Source organism: Rhinolophus sinicus, chromosome 14 (genome assembly GCF_057876585.1).
Source record: "Rhinolophus sinicus isolate RSI-liver-muscle chromosome 14, RSI-T2T, whole genome shotgun sequence".
NCBI lineage: Eukaryota > Metazoa > Chordata > Mammalia > Chiroptera > Rhinolophidae > Rhinolophus > Rhinolophus sinicus.
In genome coordinates this window covers 167532051-167550229 of record NC_142514.1, presented here as the reverse complement: position 1 = coordinate 167550229, position 18179 = coordinate 167532051, and the positions used below count along the sequence as shown (strand labels likewise).

Here is an 18179-nt window from a genome sequence, read left to right as displayed (position 1 = left end):
GTTGAAAATTATTTGCCAATATACCAGGTGTACCAAAAAAATGTATACACATTTTAAGAGATGTTATCTATGTATTACTTTGAATACATTCATTTATGTAATTACATTCATTTATGGCATTCACTCAAAAAATGGCATTAATCAAATGAATGCTAGTGTCATTCATTGTATTAGAATTTTAACACAATTTTTTCCTTTCTTAAAATGTGTATACACTTTTTTGGCACCCTCTGTATATGTGGGTTTATTTCTGGGTTCTCAATTCTCTTCCATTGGTCTGTGTGTGTGTGTGTTTTCTGCCAATACCATACTGATTATTGTCACTTTGGAGTATAATTTGAAGTCAGGGAATGTGATACCTCCAACTTGTTATTTTTTTCTCAGGATTGTTTTGGCTATTCAGGGTCTTTTATAGTTCCACACAAATGTGATGATTTTTTTGTTCTATTTCTTTGGGAAATACCATAGGATTTTGATGGGGATTGCATTGCTTTGGGTAATATGTCCATTTTAACTATGTTGATTCTTCCAATCCATGAACACAGAATATCTTTCTATTTCTTTGTGTCTTATTCAATTTTGGAAAGAATTAAAAAAAAAAAAAGAAAGAAAGAAAAAGAAACAGGTGATTGATACCGTCATTAGAATTGGGAGTACTAGAGAGCTTGAAAATGAAAACGAAATAAGGCTGCCAATCTTTGAGTAGGAATCAGTTGCCCATTATCATCCAACACAATCAACCACAGCATAAATATACCTACTGGCTAAAAGACTTTTCTAAGACTATAATTCTGAGAACTAGACTTCAAAAAGTTCCTTCAGTCAATTGCACTCAGCCAGAGAACAGACTGGGCCAACTGAAGGGGAAAATAAATAACTAAAGATGACTAGAAGATTCTTCCTCCTTTGATTAATAACAATTAATGCCTATTCCAAATAATAATTTTGTGGGATAACAGTCAGCGGTATGATGGTAACCCACCACCATCAGGTTAATTACTTTATCTCAAATTCAAAGGAGGAAAAAATGGTTAACGATGTCAAATAAACACAAGGTCCCAAACTTTGTGGCAAATATTACCCTCAGACAACTGCTCAATACCAGTGCCCTGAGCTGGCTCCTCCATCGAGGCTGCCAAAATGATAAGCCAAATACTGGGATTGAATCGTGCTCCTGAATTTTGGAGAATATTTATGAAAGCAAATAAGGTGAGCAAGTGAAGTCAATGACAGAACAACAATGGGCAACTCCCTTCCTTGTTGCCCCAGGCCAATCTGTTGCTTAAACAATAACAGGATCTAATCAGTAAACCTCTCAACTGCCAAAATTATACAAGCCACTTGCCAATTTAAAATGTCACATTTCCCATCTGATATAAATATTTGCCTTCTGCTCGCGTTCCTGAAGTGTAATACAAATTAGGCCCAAACTAAAATTCACCTTGGCACAAACTATTTAATTCTTTTTCTTTCGGTTCAAATGACCTACACAGCATATTATGAAAATTGTGAAGTCCTGGTGGTCTTTTCGGGAATTAGAATAAATCACTGAAGTCGGGTGTGCTTATCAGCCTAGGTTTTTCACATTATTTTACACGTGGGAAGGTCTTGACTACTTCATTCAAGCCCACTGAGACTTGGGTTAGGCCTCAGTAATATTTTATATTCAAATGCAAGACTGCCTGCTATCTAATTTCTGGAAAACCATACTAGTGAGATGTTTTATGTAATATTTTAAACTAAAGTAAAAGATCTGATAAAAAAAAAAACATTAAAAACATAACTTGGAAAAATGTTTAAAGAAAACAATCTAAAATATTGGAAAAGGTAAAAGGCTAATTTAAGAGATTGATATAACCAAATTACAATCATTGGCTAAGTAGGTTTATGTCACTATACATATCTTCTCATTACTGCCAGGAAGCAAGAAATTTAAACCATTGAAAAAATGCTCGACCTGTGCACTTCTGTGCCCTCCTATAAAACTAATTTTATATTGCAAATGTATTACACACAAACTAAAACCATTTGTCTCCAAGTGTCATCCACAGATGAACTCTATCAGAATCCCCTGGGGTAATGACAAAAGGCACAGATCACTAGATGCCACCAAAGATCTTCTGGCTTGGAAACAGGACCAGGAATCTGCATTTTTAATAAGCTTCCCCTCCCCAAAACCCCAAAACAGTGTGCTTGCTCTACAGACTCAGCTTCTGGCTGAGTCTTTAGCTATCCTTCTAATCCAATTGGAGACCCTAAGGCTCTTATACAGAATTCAGAGCTGCCTAGGGTGCCTGTGGACTATGTGATTTCTTCAGATGTCTGATCTCACTTGAACCAAGTAAGTAAGGAAAAATCTGCAGTGTCTACTGGTTAATAGTGCTTGAGAAAGAAACCAGAAGAAGAATATAAATGTTAAATGCTTCCAATTACCAGAGCCCCTCAATTCAGGCAACTAGAGAAGCCAGAGCAGAGGCTTATACAGCCAGTTTATAAAGAACGACCATCCCCAAGCCAACTACATGCAGTCACTTTAAGTCCTATCTGATTATTAATAACCCCCCCATCCAATGATAATGACCATAATTCATGTTTATGACTACCTAAAGACTGTACGCAGCACTTAAATGCCAACCACCAAACCCCCATAGAAACTGACCCTTCCCTAACATTCACCATTGACTTTGAGATATTCTTGCATATTAAATTAGGAATGAGTTTTCAAAGCAAATAACTCTAATCTTGAACGTATTTCAAAGATCCGTTGAGCAAAAAAGGATACCTATGCTTATACAGAAATGTTAACCAAGAAAGGAAAAAGGCCTCATCTACTAAATATCAATGAACTAAGCCTCACCCAGCCCAGTCTATGTGGGAAATTGCCCCAGAAGAAACACTTAAAATATATCGTTGCGCTTAAGTGTTTGGTTTACATATTTAATAAATATTTATGAAAGCAAAGATTCAGATTTTATTTTGTTTATTTTATGATCAATTCTGATATTTTTACGATCAATTGATGTTTTACGAGTATGTATCACTCAAACATAATCTCAATTTATAACATGGTTCTTCTAACAAATAAGGGTTTGACTGAAATGACTTTACTTGAAACAATTACCTGAAAATCAATCATACCCATGAATTGGAGGTAGGTGGGAAGGGATCTTTATTCCATTTAAGACAAAAGACTTTACAACCTTCAACAGGCTTTGACCTCTCAGCAGACATCACTGTTAATTGAAAAAGAAATTGCAGGACTCCAGTTTTCCCTGTCTCGGGGAAGATGGAGGTAGGGTTGCCAAAAAGAAAGAAAAGCTGTCTAAAGTCTTATTTGTAGCTTCTAGAAAGAGGTCAAGCAGTATAAAGAGGAAACAGAAGGCATACCTTTGCTCATTTGGGGCTTAATCTCTTCATCCATATCCAAATCTTCTAGTTCTAGAAAATTGTCTACCTAGAAAAGAATTAACATCATTTTTATGCATATTAGACCTACAGTAAAAATTCAATTAAGAATCAGTGAATCCACTTTCAGGACACTCAAGTGAGCAACGGAATCCAATTTTCTCATTAACTTTTGAGTCCTAGCTAAAGATTTTTGTTATTCACTGTGCTTTCCCAGAGACATCTGAAAGAAGCAGTCAATTTGGAAGTTGGCCTGGATTTTGTAAGCATGATAGTAAGATCTCTATACTGAAAGGGAAAAAACCATCTGGGGAGTTTTGAAAAGGGACTTTGTTCCAGATTCTATCCCAGAATATACACCACCACCAAGACAGTCCAAAACAATATCTCTGTTTTGTTGTTGTTGTTGTTGTTTTATTGCTCTTGCTTCTCAAATAAATGATGGTGGTGGGCCTGGCTATTATCATTAACAACATGCTTTTCACTCTGAAGAGCCAGAGAGAAAAAAAGTAAAGAAAGTAAGAAAGAAAGGTTCATTCAAAACAAAATCATCTTGCCCCAGGTAATCACAAGAGAGGTGAGCAGGGCAAAAAATCAAGTGTTCTCTCTTTCAAGTAAATAAAACTGAAAATTACTTCAAAGGTAAAAAGCAGAGCAAATGACCTTTACAGACACAACAGCAACATTTCAATGAAAAATGATTCCACGTGGAATACTGCTTTCCACTGTAAGTTGACAATGAGACATTTTAGAATAACAAGATGGTAACATTTTAGACATGAACTAATTCATCTCAGGTGAATATCAAAGGTGTGAATCAGAAAATTATTTCACCACTAGCTCGAAGGAGACCTAGTAAAGGCATAATGTCAAAATGCCTTTTACGCTTATGACCTAAAACATGTACATAACAAAATACCTTATAATTGCAAACTTAGACCTCATCATTGGAATTCGAAAGAAAGCCTGTGTCTTTCTTCCTTCAGCTCTATTTGCCAGACCATGGCTCTTACACAGGAATTAAAAATGGTAGTTTCCATTGCTTGTCAGTACATGACTGCAGTTATTTCTTGGCATCCAAGTGACAGCAAAAATTTATCTTCCATACGCTGGTTTCAGTACTAAAATGTGAGAATCTGTTATATTGTCAGTTGTCTTAACAGCATATGTTAAGGGGGACTAGAGTCATGTTTCTCTATCAAAGCACCCCTTCCATCTATTAAGCTTTAAGGAAAAAAGATGCAGAACCCAGCCAACCATGGATAGTTTAAGATATTCAAACACCAACTTAAAAGTATAAGGACAAAATCTGCTGAATTCTCCAACTTGTATGAGACAGCTAGTGAGTCCTATGGTTTTATTGCTTTTATGTTTTTGGGGGGGTTTTTTGGGGGGTGGGGGCGTGCCATGGAAAAAAACTGAATCATGCCTTACCTTCACTTTTCCTCTCCAATTCAGATCACCTTGAAAGGAACTGCCAACTTTTTGGCCTTCGTCCATCACTATCTGAAAAAAACAGTGAGGACATATTGATGAGAAAAAGAAACAACGGAAAATAAAGGAGCTGATCTTGTAATCCTTGAGATGATAAAAGCCTTCCAGTTTTGTTTTTTTTAAAGTAGCTATACATGATGAACCAGTCACTAAATCAGAACAGAGGTCAGGACTCCAGTTCTCTAGATTAATCCCTAGAGGAACCTAAGTCAATCATTTAACTTCAGTTTTTTCATATGTAAAACAGAAACTCCCCACCTCATTAGCTCATTCCAATGAACCTTTGAATGACTAATCTGAGAAACTCTTTCAAGTTATTAGAAAACAATGCCATTGAACAATTTTTTGTCTCTCATATGCTGGACCAAGACTCAATAGATAATACCCATAATTCCAGTTGCTAAAGATTGCCAGTAGACAATAAATCTTCTAGGGAAAAAGGTTCTTGTCCACAATCCTCTCATCCTCTCTCTCTCTCTCTCTCTCTCTCTCTCTCTCTCTCTCTCTCTCTCTATATATATATATATATATATATATATATATATATATATATATATTTATATAAGATCCCCAAAATAAGATCTAACCCGGAAAATAAGCCCTAGCATGATTTTTCAGGATGACATTCCCTGAACATAAGTCCTAATGCATCTTTTGGAGCAAAAATTAATATGAGACCCAGTCTTATTTTCGGGGAACCACAGTATATATACACATTTCTAATGCAGAGATTTTTGTTCCCTTGTATAAAAATCACAATCCCAAATGCAGTTCTATCCACAATATCACAGGGAAGACCAGTGGAAACCAGAAACTCAAATGGCTTGAAAAGCAGAACAGCGTCCACTTGGATTTCTTGATAGTTAAAAAGCATAGCTAAGGAGAATATGACTGCAGTCTATTAAGGCTTGAAGATTAGGGAAAGCGCATACAACACTTACTGATCAAATCTGGGTAAAAAACAACATAACAGCTTCTACTTTAAGTTCACAAGGGGTGAATCCAGAACAGGGGAAAGAAACTCCCCTTTTATACAGAAAATTTAAAAAGGCATTCTTCTGTCCCAAATAGAGGACAAGTTAAAATATATAAATAATTTCAAGAAGAAACTTGAAGATGGCAGATTCTTAAAAGGTTTTTAACAAAAATTGGGTCTGAGCAAGTTACCATCACAAAGGTCAGCTGCTGAAATCATGGAAGGCAATAATGATTTTCAATAAAGCATCCAATGGCACCCCGTCTAGAATTCGGAGTCTGAGTTATTGATCCAATAGCTGTCCAATGTTTCTTATGGTCTTACGGACTCATTTTTTTTTTTAATTCATGAAGAATTGTTTTCCCCCAGCCTGTTTCTATAAGTATGCCATGGTATTATTACCTGCTCCTCTTCTGAACTTTGTGATGAGTTAAGAAGAAAGATGGCTTTCTTTCTAAGACAGTGACCATTTGATTCATTTTCATGAGTAAATTGCATTGAAGTAAATATGTTTTCTGAGGAATTAGTTCCAAATGCTCCTCTTTTGGTCACATTAGCCTCTGAAATGATAAGTTACATAATATTAGAAAACATCTACCACGCCCAGTCTAGTTTATTTTATGTTTATTGAGAATCTTCCTTCCAAACAAAAACACAGTTTTCAAAGAAATCTGAATGCTTGAGGCATTAAGCATATGTAACTTTACAAAGTTATTTCTAAACATGCAAGAAAGATAACACTATTTCATTTACCATACAAAAAATATTTATTAAGTGTGTACTATGTACCCAGTATTGTTCTCAGCCATTGTTGAGAGGTTGTCATAAAGTGTAGTATTTGCAAGAGTCTGTGACATCTCCTATCTCATTTTTTTCTAAATTTGAGGGGGATTTTTCCTTATGTGGATGATTTTTTTTTAATTTGTAAGAGAAAATAATTAAAATTTGCAAGTTACTAATAATCCTACAAGACAGAAAAGCTGCAACAAAATTTTTTCAGTGGCTATTTTTCTCATCTTTTATCTATGCATCCACATACTTGTAAAAATCAAATGAAATTTTACTCTACATATTGTATTATAATTCAGCTTGACAATAATATTTCTTTCCAGATAATTGAATATTCTTCTGTAATTTTAATGGTTATAGAGAATTCCACTGCATAAATGTAACATAGTTTATTTAACCAATCTCTTATTCTTAACTATTTAAAATTTTAAACAACAAACACTTTGTGCTAAATCGGTGCACATTCATGATTATCTCCTTAGGCTAAGGAAAGAGTCTAAGATTAATCCTAAATTAGGAGATTGAGAAAACTATGCTATCATGATAAGAGATAATGAATTAAGTTTTGGCCATGTTGCATTTGAGGTGCCAGAGGAAACTAAGGGAGATGTCCAGGAGTCAACTGCAAATGTAAACTAAAATGTGGAAGAGAGACCACAGCTACAGGTAAATATCTGGTAGTCAGTTACACTGGGGTAATGGTTTAACTCATAACATTATTTTAAATATTAGTAGTAATATTAAAAATACAAAAAAGATTAACGTTTATTGAGTGTCAGACAATACTAGAGGAAAGTACTGTTGGTATCTCCACAAGGGAACCAAGGCCACATGACATTAATTTGTTCAAGGTAATACAGCTGGTAAACAGCAGAGTGGGGATTTGAACGCAGGTCTTCTGACTAGGAACCCATAGATCCTAAATACTGTGCTATGCCACTTTGAATAGCATAGTAAGTGAAGGGACATGGTCCTTAGAGAACAGAAGAATGAAGTGGGGAAAAAGAGAGACAAAAATCCCAGAAAGAGACACAGAAGAAAAGTTTGCAATAGCACAAAAAGAACAAAAGTGCATGGTACATTCCAAAACTAGAACTTCCTTGCTGCAACTAACAACAGCAAATATAGGAATGTATGTCAACGGTCACCAGGAGAGTGAGAAAGGATTCCAAGGAGGCCAAGTGGCAGAAATCAAGGTATTGTCAGGTTGGGGAACACTATTTCATCCCCTCACAGTACTCTACCATGAAAAGGCTCCAGAGGCACAGGGACTGTTTAATTTGTGAGCTCCTCAGGCAAGTAAGTACCTAACTGAGGGAGTTATGAGACAGCCCAAGCCAACAAGGTGGCCCATGTTTGCTCGTGAGCTTCTAGTGGCGTGGCGTCAAAGCTGGTGAGATGCTTGTTATGATCACAACCTGGTGCAAGTCCAGTCAGAATCCTCTGCTTGCTTCTGAATACCTATCCATCATTGGTAGAATGAAAACTTACAGTGATGTCTAAAGGACATTAACACAGAAATACCGCTGGGGAACAGAGGTGAGATAACCTAATCTATAATACATTATTATTCAGTCAATTAGCCCATGAGGGAAAACACAAATATTGAGTTTATCACTTTCTCTTTAAAAGGATTATATTAATAAATAACACAAGCTCAGGACAGCTCTCTACTGCCTCCTACACCAGCACCCATGACTCCTAACTAGCTACTACTGGGAGAGGTGACCTCTGCCTTTGGCCTCAGCAAATCCCTAGAAACTCTGATGGGTGGGGAAGAGATGAGTGAGTAAGGTAACAAGGTAAGAGGAGGGTTGCTAAGAATATTGCTGCAATAACCGGCATTCTAAAAGATCAGATAAGTGAGTAAGAAATAGTCTTAGGACTTATCTTCCCTGATTTCTTCCTCTTTTAGAACCACAAAGATGTCCTAAATCACTCCTAGGGCAAAGATAAGCAGTGGTAGCAGGATGGAGCAAGATAGGCCTGAAAATGCTTGGAAACAGGAAAATTTACCTGGGGAGTGAAAGGGTTCTGCAAACTTCACCAAAAGTAGAAGCAAGGCTTCCTGTGGCTACCTGCCATTCCTCAGTGCACTGTTCTAACAAGAGGTGGAATTGTTTCAGTTCTCCCGCTTATCCTTTAAGTCTAGCACAACCTAAATCTAGTTTTTCCAACAAAATGCTATGTACCCAGCACAACAGTACCGTAATCGTCTATTGATTTAAATATTTGAAAAGCACAGCGATGTCTGGGACAAACGGATGTTCCATAAGGACAGGTTCTATTTGTTCTCATGTTCACACAATGTGCTCCTCTACCATTTCCAATAAAACAACCAGGTTATTTGACAGATAACAGATGAAACTCGTTGGAAAGAAAGAGCAAATTACAATGAAGTCCCAGCTTCTGATGCTGATATTGAACTGCTGGTGAGGCCTCTGATCTAATAAAATGTATTATTCATTCTTTTAAAATTTCTTCCTTTCATAAACACAAAGCTTTTATTTTTAAAATACCAGAAGATACTGAAAAGAATTTGTTCTCACTCTGACTGAACCTAAAGTTTAAGGTTCCTTCCTAAACCTTACAAGTAGTTTCACATGAATACGAGGTGTGATCAAAAAATACAGTGAATGTTTAAAAAAAATTATTACATTAAAAGACACATTGCCATTAATCCCCCTCAAAATACTCCCCCTCACTTCAAACACTTAGCCCATCATTCTTGCCACTTTCTGAAGCAGTTCTGGAAGTCCTCTTTCGTGAGTGTCTTTACTTCATCCTCCATCATGACAACGCTTACGTGTCCCACATCACTTCTGGTACATGGCAATTTCTGTCAAATATAAACATTACAGTGTGTCCTCATCTACCTTACTCACGGGATCTGGCACCATGCGACACCTGGCTCTTCTCCAAAATCAAAATGACCATGAAATGTTACGTTTTGAATCGATTCAGGACATGGAGGCAGCCACGACAGCACAACTAAAGACACTCATGAAAAAGGACTTCCAGAACTGCTTCAGAAAGTGGCAAGAACGATGGGATACGTGTGTTCGAAGCGAGGAAGAGTATCTTGAGGGGGGTTAATGGTAATGTGTCTTTTACTGTAATACATTTTTTTAATCTAAACATTCACCGTATTTTTTGATCACCCCTCATATACTATATCACTCCAAAGACCCAGAAGTGCTTCTTATAAGGCTTTTATCATTGGGAAAAAAAAAAAAAAAAAAAAAGGACCAGCAAATAATAAATGTCCTGGCAGAGTGAGATAGGAAAGAAGTTATTTTTCAATATGATCTTGTCATAATGGCAGATATTGGCACAGCCCAGAATCTGACGTGGCCTAAGGCTGAGGAGAGAGTCAGATGCGCTTCCCAGAGTTATCCTGGTGACAATCCAAACGTACTACCAAGTGTACATCTCATCTTCTGTTTCTGTTTTTCATCAGAATCCTTTTCCACTCTTTCGTCTTATCCCTAATGTTTCCTGCTTTGAATTAAGTGTCACACATAGTACCTTTGAGAACTCTACCAACAATATTTCTGAGAACAAGTAGGTGATTGAGACCTGAAAGAACGTTTCTCTGGGCATTTCTGAGTCAAACCTTCAATACAGATAAACAAGGGTTTCTTTTCCTCACGGTTTTTAAAGGTTTCATTATTCGGAAGCAATGGAATTTCAATTCTCTTTTGATACCAAACAGACAAGCTTCCGACAGATCACCCTTATCAGACCACCAACTATAGCTACAGTGTCTAATTTCAGGCCAAAAAAAAGGTTACAATCCTTGAAAAGACTGAAACCACTGATGCCATGATATATTAGATACTAATCACGTACTGATTATACAGCTTCCAGATGAAAGTGATCACTTTGTTGAAGTCTATTTTGAAATAAACTTTTCAAAAATTCAAGTCCATCCACACAAAAGCCAGACTAGTGTCCAGGGGCTGAGAAGCCACCCCACACTCAAGGACAAGTTTTCACAGATCAACACCACCACCATCAGAATTCACAACCAAGCCCTGTCAGCAACCTCCGAGGGTCTGTTCTTCTGCACCACAGTCAATACAATAAAAACCGAGAGCATGTTCTCCATCGCAAAGGGATACTGAGGATGTTGCTAGAAGCAATGAAAAATTCATGGGGGCGAAATTCTGTGCAACACTGGGCAGTTGCAAAAAAGCCTTTTGCAAAGAGAATAGGGGATAAGCAATCATGCTTATAACAAGGTTGGGTACTTGGAAAATCAGGGGGTGATTTTCACATTACACTCCCAGCCTACAGCAATGTTTCTCTGGACGATAATTGCGCTTGATTTGTCCGGCCAAACTACTTCACTCAACCGCTTCTTGATCACATGCTATAGGGTATCTGGCCTCCCCTGGAGCGATAGTCGTTAGGATTAAATAAGCAATTTAAAAACCAATCAATCATAAATCAGAATAAATCCAAAGAAGCTAAACTCAGCAGACAAATGTTTTGTCTAAATTCCTTTTGCAGTGCTCTGAATTCCAACTGTGTTATGTTCTGCACTGAAAGAGCACAGGGAGGAGAGGATTATCTCAGACTGGCCAGTGGGGAATAATTGTGCTTTCCCTGAGGCTGGATGATAATTGACTCATTATTCACAGTCCTAGCTCTCAAGCTGCTGAGACACAAATGCACAACACTGACCCAGAAAGACACATGTCAAAAGCCCAAGATGAGGGACACAGGAGCAGTAACTTGAAATTTTTTTAAATGTCCAGTGTTAGGTACTCACAGATGAAAAAATGTGAAGAGAGTGTGAAGTTGCTGAAAGTTGACTTTCAGGGAAAAAAATCTGAGTGGTAGTTGACTTCTGCAATTCATTCGATCCAAAACTTATATTCTGGGCATCAACTATGTGCAAGGTGACAAAGATGGGTAAGACCCAGTCCTGCCCTCACAGAATTTACAAACTAAGAGGTTCTGCCTGGTATGCAAACCACAGAAACAGAACACAACTATGGCAGATGATACAAGAGAGGCACAAAGTTAGAGACCGGTAAAATCAAAGGCTTCACACAGGAATGGGGCATCTCACTGGGCTTTAAAACACAGCTACAGTTTCAACAGGTGAACATCGGGAGTTCTCCCAGGAAGGGAAAATTGCGTGAGCAAAGCCCTGAGGTGGGAAAGGACTGAGCCTATATTCCGGGAAAATGGGAGTGCACTTAGTGAGGTGGGAAGGGGTGATATTTGAAGGACCTAAAGAAAACTGTACTTTACCCAGGCCCTTGGGAGTCATCGTCAGCTGTGCTCTTGTCGGGACAGTTTTCTCCCCGGCAAGCCCTCGCTAAGCGCTCCATCCCCTTATCAGAGCCGTCTGGCTCCAGCCCCTTACCGGAGCTGTCTCCCGCGGGCACTGAGGTTAGAGGCCTCCCCGTCAAAACAATGTTGAAGGATCACAGCTGCTAGGCATGGACTTCCCGGCACCCTGGCCAGATTTAACCAATCCCTAGTGTCGCAACAGCAATAGCGCGAATCTCCCCAAAACCCGGAGGCCTAACCTTATATAACAAAGAGCCCGACCCCGGGAAGTGCTGTCTTTGGAATAATTCTGCTGAGCCCACCGGCGTAATAAAGCTGTGTTCTCCCTGATCTCTGCGTGCCGCTCGCGTCTCTCGGTCCTTACTGCTTTCCCGCAACACTCTAAGATGAAATGGATAGATGGAGCAGGGTGCTTCAGATACTGGAGGGAGAAAGTACAGAGCTATTGCAGTAATTGCGGTAGAAAGGACAGGGAGCCTCAGCCATGGATTTAAGATTAAAAGAGCTCACAAAGTGAGTTCTTCTTGTGTTTCGAAAACAGAAATGAAGACATTATGTCCAAGTGGTTATGTTCCCTCCCTCTAGATATCTCAGAGTATTAACCATATCTTTCCACTGTAATCTGTCCAATTCTTTTAGTTTAATTTAGCATGCTCTAGGTAACTTTTTTTTTTTCCTTAACAATCTCTGTGATGCTGGAAGTATGTAATACAGTGTGTTTGCTACCTGTCAAATGAATTACAGTTTGCTGCAAAGAGGCCACACGTATCACCCCATTAGGATAAGCTCCTTCCCAACAGATTCAGTCAAGGCACAGAAGGGAGGTGGCCCAGAGTGGGAGCAGATGCAGCATGTTTGAGTCCCAGAATCCCTAACAGAGTGACAGCTGTTGGTGACACTGTCTACATAAGGTAAGATCGTGTTACATCCAAAAAGTTTGTTTCTTTTTGTATCACAGTCCTAGCTACTTAAAACTTTCAAGTCTATGCACAAATGATTTATTTTCTTTAATAGGAAGTATTTACGACAAGCAGGACCCTCTTGGGTCTTGAGCCAAATCCAAAGTCCTAAGGCCTTATGTTCCTCCAGTAAAGAACTCAGGGTAAGGACCTAAGGATCTATGAACAGAACCTCTGCCACTCCACAGTTTTACTGATGTGTAATTTACAAAATCCACACATGTTAAGTGTACAAGTATATGATTATTAGTAAATATACAGAGTTGTACGACCATCGCGATTAAATTTTTAGATCATCTCCAGCATTCCCATAAGGTCCCTGGTGCTCGTGTGCCGTCACTCCCCATTCCTACCTCCAGCCACAGGCAAAGCCACTAGTCTACTTTTCATAGCTATAGATTTCACTTTTCTAGACATTCCATGTAAATGGACTCATGTGCTACATATGTGGTCTTTTATGCTTGACTTTTTTACTGAGCATAACATCACTGAGGTTCATCTATGTTGTAGCATTTATTTATGTTTCACTTTTTTGTCAAGAACTATTCCATTATATGGATAGACCACCTTTTGTTTCTCCATTCACCAGAGAATGAATATTTGGATTGTTTCCACATTCTGTATCCCCTTGGTTCTAATATTCCACACAGTGCCATAGCATTATGAAATCAAAACAAAGGACAACTGGAGTTCTAGCTTCCTTCCACACCCAAACAATGGGAGAAATGCGCATATTAATTAAAGCCACAACTCTCTGATCATCTTATCTCCTCAGTATGGTCACAGCCTTAGAATCACACCACTCTCTACATGGTCCTGTTTTCTTCAAATTTATCTGAAACCATCTAAAATTACCTTTCTTAATTGTGCATTGTCTATGGCTTCACACTAAGGAGAAAGGTACCTCTCTGTCAGATCTTACAGCTCCTGAAAGGGAAAATGTTCATTCTCCACTCCAAAGGACATGTAACAATTAAGACTGGAACGTAGATTGACACTCAACCCTCCAACTAGTGAGCTCACTGTGTGCGTAACACCACGCTAGGCTAGAAGACTAGCAGAGGAGTTAGGAAAGTTGTAAGACGTGACCTCTGCCTATGAGAAACAACCTATTTCCTTAAAATTTTTAGTCACTGAAAAGACATTTTACATGTCTTTCCACCAGCATTTCCATGCCTAAGAATTGTCCAAAAGAAATAATTAAGTATTGGGCCAAGATTTCACTACAAAGCCAAAATGTCTAATCTATGACCTGGATCACTCTACATAAAATTACCCGTGTTTCCCTGAAAATGAGACCCAGCCGGACAATCAGCTCTAATGCGTCTTTTGGAGCAAAAAATTAATATAAGACCCGGTCTTATTTTACTGTAAGACCGGGTCTTATCTAATAAATATTATAATATAATATATAATATAATATAATGTAATGTAATATGCTAGGTCTTATTTTACTATAAGAACAGGTATAATATAATATAATATAATATAATATAATATAATATAATATAATACCATGTCTTATATTAATTTTTGCTTCAAAAGATGCATTAGAGCTAATGGTCCGGCTAGGTCAGATTTTCGGGGAAACACGGTACAACCTTATACATCCCCTACCTGCACTCAGGATCCCCCATACTCTGCTCTGTACTTTTTTTCTTTCCCAGAGAAATTACTATCTTCCAACAAAGATACCTCTCTTATTTATTATGTTTATTGTTTGTTCTCTGCCATCCCCTTCTAGGATACAGATTCCCTGGAGGTAACGATCTTTGTCTCTTTTGTTCACTTATGTGAGCAGTACTTGGCATGTAGTAGGTGCTCCATAAACATTTATTGAATGAATGAGGGTGTGTGATATAGCATAAGTTATAGTAGCCAAAAACTGGAAATAAGTATCTAACAAAAAGAGGATGGTTTTAAAAAAAGGCATATCCACACAAATATAATACTGTCATTAAGAATATCGTTAAATAACCATGTTTATTGACATGGAAATATGTTCAAAACATGTTATATGATAAAGCAAGTTATAAAAAGAGTATGTGTGGTATAATCCCACTTTCATAAAATAATTATAATAAATTTGCTGAATATATAAATGAATGAAACTTTAGGTTGAGCCCTGATTATAATTCAGATTCTGTAAAAACCCATCATACTTTTTCACTGTCAAAGTGCCTTTTAAATAACATAAAATGGTGACATTAAATGAAAAGTTATTTTTAAACTAAAATAATTGTTGTTACCCTTTGGGTGGAAACAGTGAAGAATTTCATGAAAGCTATGGTTCTTTTCCCTAGAAAAACATTCAATATGCATACGCAAAAGCACAGAATTTTGAGGAATTCACATGTCTTCCCCATACACCTCCTTGATCTCATTTAGGGTGTATTTCTCAAAGCTGGTCTAAGAGTCAAGGTTCCTGGGCTGCACACTAGAACTGAAAAATCAGAATTTAGGGCTTGAGCCCCAGGAACCTGCATTTTAATAAGTATCTCCCAGGTGATCTTTACATATACTAAAGGTAAGAGTCCCAAGTAAAGATTCCATGGAGTAGAATCTGAAAATTGAGAATAAAAAACAAACAAACAAAAAAACTACCTGATACCTTATCTCTGCCAACGCATGTAAATACTTTTGCCTGAAGGTCATGTCGACACACTATTTAGTCCATCCACCAGAGGCCAGTGTAGGATTATTCCCTGAACTGCATCGTCACACTATACAATATACACTATACGTAGACACCATAGTTGGTTTTGATTACTTCAAAGACTATTGCGTGGACAACTAACATTGTAGATAGTATTTTACATTTTTATGTTGCAGATTCAAGATTTCTTTAATATTTAACCTTGATGTCCCTCTTTTAAATCATAAACAGTCCCCATAATCATAAAACTTTACACTTGAGTAAATCTTTAAAAGTTACCAAGCACCTTCATGTATATTTCATCTGAGCCTCACCGCAACCATATAAGACATACGGAGCAGGCAGAATTATCCCTGATTTACAGATTCAGAGAGAATAAGTGGCAAGCCTGCAGTCTCAGAATTAATAAATGCCTGAATTTCTTCTGAATCCTAAGCTTGAATAGTACCCTTTCCAATACACTGGCCCTGCCCCCAGCAAAATGAAAAATATAAGGGCAATATACTAACCTCTTCATAAAACTAAATTCCATCAACCGAAAAAACATCCCTTCGCCCCGAAATCATGACCTTCCGCCTGCCTGCACAAAGATGCATTACTTGAGACAACCTCTTTTATTCACATAGGTTGAAGAAAGTTAGAGGGAGTAAAATTTTTCCATCTCCTTTACAAGTAAAGGCTGCTAAGGAGTCTTCACACTTTATGAGGTAGAATAACCTCTTCCTCACAAAACTTTAATAATCCAGGACTCATGCATTGGCATACAGCATTAGAGCAATGCAATAGCAGATTTAAATTAAATGGTACATGTCTTTCACATTCCCTCATTTTTTTTCAGGGCACTCCAGAATATCCATGGGGGAGGTGGGGAGATTGAAGTTAAAAAAAAAAAAGAAAGAAATATCAATCGAAAAAATCCACTGTTCTAATCATTCTTACTGCTCTTTTCTTAACTCATAAATAGTCTTTATTAAATCTAAAACTGAGACCCCCAAACCAAAGGCAATATTCTGGATATTGTTTTATCAGCACTATGTAAAGAGTAGTTAGTATTGCCTTATCCATCAACCTCTAACTATACAGTCTATAAACACAGATTGCTATCGTGCCGTCACACATCTAAAACGTTTGGAACGCAGCACACAGAAATAAATAAGAATGCCATATCAGAGTGGGGACCCTGTCACCTTCATCTTATATTCCAGATTCTAGCTCAGTGCCTAAAATATAGCAGTAACACAGTCAACACTGAAATGACGTCAACATTAGCAAGAAGAACTGGATTGACACTGTAATTAGGGACTAAACGAAATACCCAAAAATGAGATGACTGGCTACAATTCAAAAAAACATAACTTATAGAAAATGGGGGGAAAAGAAAATGGTACTTGATTCACAGTCCTTTTTTCTAATAAGCAATTCATACACTATAAAATCTAATACAAAGGCAGGCTAAACCCAGGAAACACATGAAGATGGTGCAATGATTCCTGCCTGTGCTAACAGAGCAATAGGTTGCAAGAAGCATGAGCTAACTGGTGTCACTTAAATCTATCTCATCTGGAACGAATTCAAGTAGGGGGAGAAAAGCACACTAAAAATCTCATACTAGACAGATTGCGGTTTGATTTTCATATAAGGAAGATATGAGTTTGGTCAAGATAAAGTTTCCTGTTTGCATCCTTTGAGGTTAGCTGACCATTTCAAAGAAAATATTATTGCTTTACGGCTGAAAGAACATTTTGCTAAAACCATCCACATTTGAATACATGCCCAGCCAGCTGAATCAGAGGACCCAGTTTTATGACCACCTCAGTTTCAAGTCGAGTAATTTATTCTTTTCCATCAAGTATAATAATACACTTAACAACAATGAATAAAAAATAAAGAGAAATGCATGCAAAACAAATGTGCGCACACAATATTGTTTAAATAGGCTACTTAAAGGCTGATAATGACCATCTTAAAAGTTTATTTGGCCACTATAAAGTTCTCTGCTTGTTGTTTGTAAAAAGTTCAAAATTCCATTTGCCTAAGAAAGTTCACCTCTCTAATATACACATACATATAAAATATACTGTATAATATATATGTTGAAAAAATATAGAGAATCAAAGAATATGATTCTTTTATTTGTACATATACCAAATTTTAAAACTTCCCATAATACCTTACTTCACTGAGAAAATATACTAGAAAAGATATTTGTTGTGACAAAATATTATGCACCAAAAAACATGGCCAGAAATCAATTTAATCATTATAATTCAAAATGTTGTAAATACTTAAATACATTTTCTTTCCTTATCCCATTACACCTAACTACAGCAGATTCAGAAAACAAATGATTATCTATGGACCAAATATTCATGTGTAGAATAAATATGAATTGTAACAACTGCAGCTGAAGATTTATGCTAATATATCTAAAATAAAATGTCTCCATCAGCTCAAAATCCATCATAATTTGAGGAAGGAAATTTCCTTCTGCGACTGAACCAGCATTTTTCTGTTTCATAATTTGTCAATTTGTTCCCTAAGTGTAGTGATTTAGTGATGACAAAAGAAATAGAGAAACAAATGAAAATTGCTT

General features: G+C 37.2%; 1 protein-coding gene across 5 annotated transcripts in view; it reads right to left on the bottom strand.

The window, feature by feature from the left end:
- Nucleotides 1–18179, bottom strand: part of IFTAP (intraflagellar transport associated protein) — a 58470-nt gene that overhangs the window by 16910 nt on the left and 23381 nt on the right. For all 5 annotated transcript variants that reach the window (XM_019738612.3, XM_074336226.2, XM_019738610.3 and 2 more), the window contains 3 exons: nt 6278–6435; nt 4840–4911; nt 3388–3454 (listed from right to left, as the gene is read on the bottom strand). In XM_019738612.3, the coding sequence (XP_019594171.2) occupies nt 3388–3454; nt 4840–4911; nt 6278–6435 (297 nt within the window). The remainder of the gene's footprint in view (nt 1–3387; nt 3455–4839; nt 4912–6277; nt 6436–18179) is intronic.